The sequence below is a fragment of the Solanum stenotomum genome, chromosome 1, assembly GCF_019186545.1.
Source record: "Solanum stenotomum isolate F172 chromosome 1, ASM1918654v1, whole genome shotgun sequence".
Lineage (NCBI taxonomy): Eukaryota > Viridiplantae > Streptophyta > Magnoliopsida > Solanales > Solanaceae > Solanum > Solanum stenotomum.
The window spans coordinates 32,134,772-32,142,831 of record NC_064282.1 but is presented as its reverse complement, the minus strand read 5'-3'; the positions used below and the strand labels follow the sequence as shown (position 1 = coordinate 32,142,831).

Genomic DNA, 8,060 nt, shown 5'->3' with positions numbered 1-8,060 from the left:
ATGAATAAATTATCATTCAGAGAGATACGGCTATTTCGTTTTTTTAAGGAGAATCAAACTTAATACAGCACAATCTACACCGATCCAACAGTAATACTCTTGTCTTGTCTCCTTCAGGATATAATAGTCCAACAACGTCGTACAACTCAAGCAACTCTAGATTAGTTGAAGAATCTAAAACTCTACATATCTATAAGAACATCTTCCTTCAAGTCTTCAACAAATAATTACTCTCTTATGTATAGTGAATGTTGAAGACTTAAAATATTATTCTTTGTCATAACTCTCTTTCACTATACTAACTCAATAGATACAAAATACAACACTTTTATGTAATATTGTTATTCCGAAAATTGACTGTAGCAAACCCCTTCGAACCTCGCTGATAAAATTTACTCTTGAGCTATAATATTGTTATTCCGATTTTTTGTTTAGCTTTAGACAGTATAATTTTAAACTTTTAACACAATCTTAGCTGCTTTTTGTTTTTAGAATAACATGGTTAAAAAAATATCATCCTTAATTTACAACACAAGTGAATTATAAAAAAATACGTAAAAAAACTCAAAAAATACATATAAATTACTATTTTCAGCACTGATGATATGCATGTAGCGAAAATCATTGATATATTGTTTGTATTTCATCGGATCGTAGAATGAAGAGGTTCTACTTGTCTCTTAAACGAATTTTTTGGAGAAAAATCGTTTTCTGCTTGATGCCGCTTACTATTCAACTTCAGACTTAGAAATTAAAGCTTAACTTTGGTCATAATATAAAATTAGTTGAAAGAAAATATTAAATTTGCATACATAAAAGATATATTATCGACGAATAATATATACACACACTTAGTTTTGAATATTTTAAGGGCCGGTATATATATTTATTCTTTTTTTCTCTTATTAATCAACTAATTAATTAGGTCAATTGAGGTTTCCCGTTAATAAAATTAAGGACATATTTGAATCACTATTGAGTACTAGGTGCATGTGTGAACTAAAGTAATAAAGAAAGACATATCTGTCCAATTTTAAATACTTTAAGAACATAGTTCGCTTCTTTTTTTTTTCATAAAATAAATTGACTTATCTAGATTCTAAATAAAAAAGACACTACTACACATTTATAATAAAATTAAAATATTTGAGAATTGTGTACTCAAAGAAGGACCAATAAGTACTTCACCGATAATAATAGTATCATTCTAGTGGCACAGATGAATTTACTTATAATCTCTCAATAATAAAAGATAATTTGGGCTATAAGGATTTTAATCTAGAATACTTCTCATACTATTTAAGGGCCTCATTGGATAAATGAGATAAATTTACTCATAATGAGATGAAATACATTCTTAAATTCTCGTTTCAATACCTGTTCGATTCTTTAGTAAAAGCTCTATGCTTTTACAAAAGTTTCAGACCACACTTGCTACGTCATGTGACAAATCGAGGGTGTATGAAATTTTGATTAGTCAGATAAAGAAGTATTTTTAAGCCAGCAATTGTTCAAAAATAAACTACTCCCTCCGTCCCATTTTATGTGAGGTACTTTGACTGGGCACGAAGTTTATGAAAGAAAGAAAGACTTTTAAAACTTGTAGTTCAAAATGAATGATAAAAATTTGTGTGGCTGTAAATCATTTCATTAAGGGTAAAATAGACATTTTATAGTCTAATTGTTACTTAATATAGAAATGTGTCATTCTTTTTTAAACTGATTAAAAAGGAAAGTAAGTCACATAAATTGGGACAGATAAAGTAATAATTTACACCAAATTTAAAAATATTTTCGATACTTCTCTTTTTTCCATTTAATAAATTTCAAACAGTATGAATAAATGATTAGCCACCTATCCTTATTGTCACTCTAGAAGAGCCGAAATAAAAAGGGTATGATGTAAAAAGAGAATATTGTTGCTTAAACATTATATCATACTTATACTAAACAAAATAATTAGAAATTGGAAGGTCCATTGATGATGTTTTTTCCCACTCCTAAGTAGAAACGACAAAAGATGTTTTTTCTTTTGCCATGAAAAAACAACCGGACCTATAAAAGGTTAGGGAAAATGCATGTATCTTGAGATTATTTTCCAAAATAAATGCAAATGACTATTTTATTTTAACTGCACTTTCTAGTTCTAGGGATATGTGTGAGAGGATTATTATTGGCAGACAGAAAAAGTAAATAAATAAAAAAAGAATATATAAATATTGGAAAATTGTCGAGTTCTATGGGCTCAATGAAAACATTGTCCGTGCGATGGCAAACAAAGTGCCAAAACAGAAGAAAGATTAATAATACTCCCATCTCTGTGTGACATCTATCGAATTTTGAGATTCAATTAAGTCTATATTTTGTTGTATATCTTTTATATATATTGAGTTGTCAATTATTGTAGTTTACAAATATATAAATTTCATTTCAAAAAATTTGAAGATTTCATGAGCAAATTTACAATCAAACTTAAACTGTTTAACTCTCAAAAAATAAAAAGTGTTACATAAATTGGGACAGAGCAAGTAGGGTCTGTCTTAATTAAGAGATAATTGGGATGTTTATGATGTGTATTATATTATAATTAAATGTCCATTAGTCACTAGTGACATTGGAAGCCACTGAGGTAGCATTCACACAATATGATGATAAGATCATACAGTAATGGGAGACTTTACACTAACAAGGGAATGGAATAAGAATTGCAGCAATATGGATTTAACAATATATAAAATACATAATTGAGAATATGCCACGTCCTTAAATCATTGCTTATGTACTTTTTTTTCCCTTAATCTAGAGCAAGGACAATGATCTTTTAATCTGGTTCAGGTCCCATAGGCTATGTTTGTGAAATTCCACAACTTAAATTGTATAGAATAACAAGCAACGATGACATTTTTACTAGTAAAGATAGTGGAACCAATTATGCACCCTCCTCCAGCATCAACTTTAATTTATACCTATAGCCTTTTCCCCCCTTCTATAATGCAACCTTAATTCTTTATTTTAATTAGCCATTTAGGAGAATATGTATAAACAAAATATATATATATTAAAAAAAATCTTTAGGAAAATTAATTGACGGCAATAGTTTAATTATCGCAAAATATGTACTTTTAGCGACAAGCATTTTTTGTAAATGTCTATAAAACATATAACAATGCTATCAAATGACAATTAATTAATGGGTACAGATTTAACACTCTTTGTTAATGTGTAATTATTGTTGATCAAAGTTATTTTTTGTTGTAGTGCACATATAAAAGAAAAGAATAACAAAAAAAAAGAAAATAAATATCTAGCTACTACAATATAATTAAGAGGAAACGAGATCTATTAGCTACTTACCTATTGAGTAGAATAAATAACTCTCTCAGATCTCTTATGTCTTATGGATAAAAAAAAGAGATTTTGTAAAAGGAATATCAAATTAAACAAAAAAAATTATGATTTGACCTACAAATTCAATACTCTCTATAATCGGGGTGTGGAATCTCCTGATTTTCATGTTATTACTTTTCTTGTATCTTATGTATATTGGTTTCTATCATGCGCGCTAGAAAGAAGAATATTATAAAATAGAAAGAATATAAAAGATTGTTAAAATGCAAAGAATATAATCGAAAGAAGTAGATGTTATAAATAATTAAAAATAAAGATGTTACAAAATCAATCCTTTTAACCCAACCCAATTCCATGGAAAAAAAACAGAAAAAACCTAAAATAGAGAAGAAAAGTAATTTTAGACTGTAAAATTCACAAATTAATCCTACATGTCTCTCTCCCCAAAAGCTACATGTATATGTCCTACATAAGGATGGAATTTTAATGCATCCACAATTCTTCTATGGTAATATGCGACCTCTATAATATATATATTTTTTCTACATGATAGTACGTTTATTTAATATTCAAACGACATTGTTGTTGTTGTTGTTGAGTTGTTGCTGTAAAAACCACATGTCTTCAATATTCCACAAATTGTCAGAGAAATTTGCACCGTCCATCCATTGAGTGGTGTTTTGTTGATGATCCATATCTGCAGCAGCAGCGCCTTGGAATTCTAAAGCATGGTGAAAGTAACCTGTGGGGCTGATTAAAGATTCCCCAATAAGTTGACTACTTATACTTTGATTAACTTGAAAATAATCTTGTTGTTGTTGGGGATAATTGTAGCAACAATCAGTGAGGTCTGAAACGAATGAGTTTTCTGATGAAGCTGTTGCCGTGCTTGAATTTGTGTTGTTATTATTGTGATCAATTTGAACCATGTTTGGATTAATTGTCTGAGGATCAATCACTTTGGAGGTAGATGCCCCTGCTGCTGCTTGAATTCTCTCTACTAACCTAGGCATCCATAGATAACGCATCGTATCTTTGAATTGTTTGCTGTTCACGTCACATTTAAGCTGTTTGGCATGTTTTTGTACTCGCGTTCTCCAGTAATTTTTTATCTCGTTGTCAGTTCTTCCTGGCAAATGTTGAGCAATTTTTGACCACCTACACTCATTTAACATTATTCATCAGAATTCCTTACTTATATTACTGAAACCACAATTATAGTTAAGTGATGTTTAAAATGAAACATACCGATTGCCCCAACGAGAATGTAGTTCCAGAATCAAAAGTTGTTCTTCAAGAGTGATATTTCCACGTCGTACATCGGGCCGGAGATAATTCAACCATCTTAGTCTACAACTTTTCCCCGTTCGCTTTAGACCTATTTCAATTCCCATACCATAAAAATACATTAGATTTCTCATTTCATGATATCAACTACTTAAATTAGTATCAATTGCCTTCTTCTTCTTTCTTTTTTTTTAAATGAAAAAAGATATTTTTGCAGCCAATTATACCTCCTTTATCTTTATTACATTTGGATGAGTGCTTGTTTGCTTTTAAAAGATTACCTAGTACGGAAAGAAAGTATAAACCACACAAGCACCCACTTGAATTCTTATCTAACACTAACTTTCCAACAAGAAAAGCCAATTTTCTTTCACAAGAAAATATCACACAAATAAAACACATAAGTAAAAAATGAATTACCAGCACAACGAGCGAGAGAATTCCAACGACCTTCACCATGATGAGCGATATAATTCATGAGGGTGAAGTCTTCTTCAACGGTCCATGGACCTCGTCGGAGGTCCATGTCATCTTCATTCTTATTAGCATCTACACGGCTCAAACCGGCTTTAACATGTTGATGATCCATCAAGATTAATGATTTAACTCGAACCGATCGAAGAAACTGATTGATTGATGATGGAGATAAAAGTATTGATGGATAGATGAAATTAAAGAGAGAGAATAAAAGGTGTTTTAGAGAAAGAGAAAAATGAGATGAGTTGAGAAGAAAGATGTATGTTTGGATTACTACACGAGAGAAGGTGGTGGGGCTTTTTATAGATATATAGAAAGAGATAGGTTGGAGAAAAATTGTGACAATTTTAAAGAAAAAAAGTGGCATGTGATTGTGAGTGTAGGATGAAGAATTTGAACTATCCCACAAAGCCGCAATATCGAATTAAACTCTAATACTAGCTTCTTTTTTTCAATTATATAGTTTAATTAATTAAAGTACTAGTAATAATTAAATAAAGTTTAACTCGTTTGACGCTTTTGACTTTGCCTGTACTGAACCACTTACAAATACTTATTCTATTACTTCCCAGAAAACGATACTTTTTTATTTTTTTGATTTTTTTTTTTTTTAAAAAAAAAGATTTACCCTCCCTAGGAGCTCCCACCCTTTTTTGCTCCCTTGGAGGCTTGAACTCGCAACCTTTGGGTTGGAAGTAAGGGATGCTTACCATCCGAGCAACTCTCTCTCGTCCCTAGAAAACAATATGTATATTGTGTTCTCCTATTTTTTATACTTTAATTTTCTTTTTCTATATTTGTATTTTAGCCCCTCCAAGCAAGTTGTCATAGAATTTTTGACTTTCTATAACTTCACTTATCCATTTTTCTGAACTTACTTGTGTTTTGGTAAACCGCAAAAGATTACTATAGAAAAATAATATTTACACCTAAGGAGCACTCATAAGAATCATAACCAAATGTAAGTTATCTCCGAGCCTCAGAGTCAGTAAAAAAGAAATAACTAGTTATAAATTTGTTGATTATACTACAGCACTTCCTAACATTCCGCCTAGAGCCTTTTAAGAGCTCTATCCATTTTATAATCTCCTTCTTAATTTATGTAACAACTAACTCTGGATTTACATTTATTCCCTTGAAGTGTCTCCAATTTCTTGCCTTTCATGTGCGGGAGATCCTTACCCCCACATTTGTTGTTGTCAGTTCCTTTTTGAGTTGTCGTCAGTGTCTACCTTTTATCCTTAAACATATCAACACTTTCTTCGTCTTAACTCTACATCCTGACCATCTTTCCATCTCTTCTTGCACTATTGTTATGCACCTACATTCAAAAAAAATAGGTGCAATTGCGACTCCTCTTTGTTATCATCACATAAACAACGTGTTTGCTTTGTCCACTGAAATTTGTAGTTTGTTCATTCTCTCTTTTGCCAACAATATATCTTGATTTGCCAACTAGAATATGAATATGTGTCCAGATAGTAGAATTGAATTCCATACCAGATCAACTTCCTTTCTCTCTCCAAGTTTCCCACCAAGTTAAGATAACTTTTTTTTTACCCTCCCCTAGGAGCTCCCACCCCTTTTGCTCCCTTGGTGACTCGAACTTGCAATCTTTGGATTGGAAGTGAGGGGTGCTTACCATCCGAGCAACTCCCTCTCGTCAGTTAAATGGGTGCTATTCTGATTTAAATAGTATGTTCAAGCTCTATACCAATCAATCATGCATTATTTGATTGAGTTCGGTTTCCTCCAATACCAGCTACACACTGCTGAATGGACATGAGTCCATAGAAGTTCAATAATAAATCAGTGAAAAATGTGGAGGGGTAAAGCAGGATTTTAATGCTAAATCAGGGGATAATTAAAGGCCCAATAGGGTGGTAGTTTCAATAGGTCCTTCTTTAAGGGGTTGATTCCATTGGGGTATTGATGAGTTGGTATTCTATCTACTCAGTAGACTCAAAATCATGAATTATTGTTAGGTTTTAATGCTTATTGAGGGGATTTTAGGTCCTAGTTCTTTTGGGTGCAGTCATTTCTTGAAAAAATCAAGTTTAAAGAATTTGGAGTCTAAAATCACCAATGCACACTAGCGAAGGAATCAGTCTCTCACAGGAGCCAGTTGGCGTCTCACTAGCTAAATGTTCGGTTGACTGGAGAAAAATTACCTAAGCATCGGCAAATCATTAATGTTATACAATTCATGATTGATGTTTTGCCGACCCAAGTGCATATGCTTTTGAAGAAACTGAAGGCTAAAGTAGCGAGGTGATTGGTGCAAAACAATCTTTGTTCGCCGTTCTGCTTGTCCAACACAAGTTGAAGAGCATAAATTTAAGGGCAAAAATGTATTTGGAGGATAAAGTGTTTTCTTTGGAAGGTTCAAAGGATAGAATATGAATTTGTGTAATTATGTAACTTTATCGTTTTCCCAATTGGGAATAGTCTGGAGAGAAGAATTTTTTGGATAATGTTTTAGTGATAGAATATAGCTAAGAAGTTTTCTTGCTTGCTAAGGAAAAAAACTCAGCGTTGCAAGCATTTAATAAAAGTGTGTACCATAACTCTCTTTCTCTAATGATTATGGGGACAACTCAATAACAATCCCTTGAAGCGTTTCCATGCTTGAGGGAAGCCTCCCTTTTTCTTTCTACGTGAACCCTGAAATTTCAGTTCTAAACTAATTAGTTGTCTTCTCAAAGGGGAAGATCTCTTGTGATGAAATATGTGGCTAGATTAGCCCAATTAGTGATTGAGTTGGTGACAAGCACAAACACACTATAAGTAGGGCGGATAAACCCCTTACTCAACAAATCCTATAACTGATCTTTCAATTCCTTCAACTCAGTTGTCGCCATACGATAAGGAGGAATAGCGATGGGTTTGGTGCCCGACTCCAAGTCAATAGCAAAATCAATATCCCTATCCGAAAGAATACCTGGAAC

The 8,060-nt window shown here is 32.1% G+C and overlaps 1 protein-coding gene and 1 non-coding gene across 2 annotated transcripts; one reads left to right on the top strand and one right to left on the bottom strand.

Moving 5' to 3' along the window:
- Nucleotides 1–3,901: 3,901 nt before the first annotated feature.
- LOC125853214 (transcription factor MYB108-like) lies at nucleotides 3,902–5,407 on the bottom strand. The gene is made up of 3 exons (XM_049532888.1): nucleotides 5,056–5,407; nucleotides 4,597–4,726; nucleotides 3,902–4,506 (listed from the first exon to the last, which is right to left on the bottom strand). The coding sequence occupies exons 1-3, from the start codon at nucleotides 5,222–5,224 to the stop codon at nucleotides 3,918–3,920; spliced, it is 888 nt and encodes a 295-aa protein (XP_049388845.1). The 5' UTR covers nucleotides 5,225–5,407; the 3' UTR covers nucleotides 3,902–3,917.
- A 2,283-nt stretch (nucleotides 5,408–7,690) lies between these two features.
- LOC125853997 (small nucleolar RNA R71) lies at nucleotides 7,691–7,798 on the top strand. The gene has a single exon (XR_007445296.1). It is a non-coding gene; the product is annotated as a small nucleolar RNA R71 (small nucleolar RNA).
- Nucleotides 7,799–8,060: the final 262 nt, after the last annotated feature.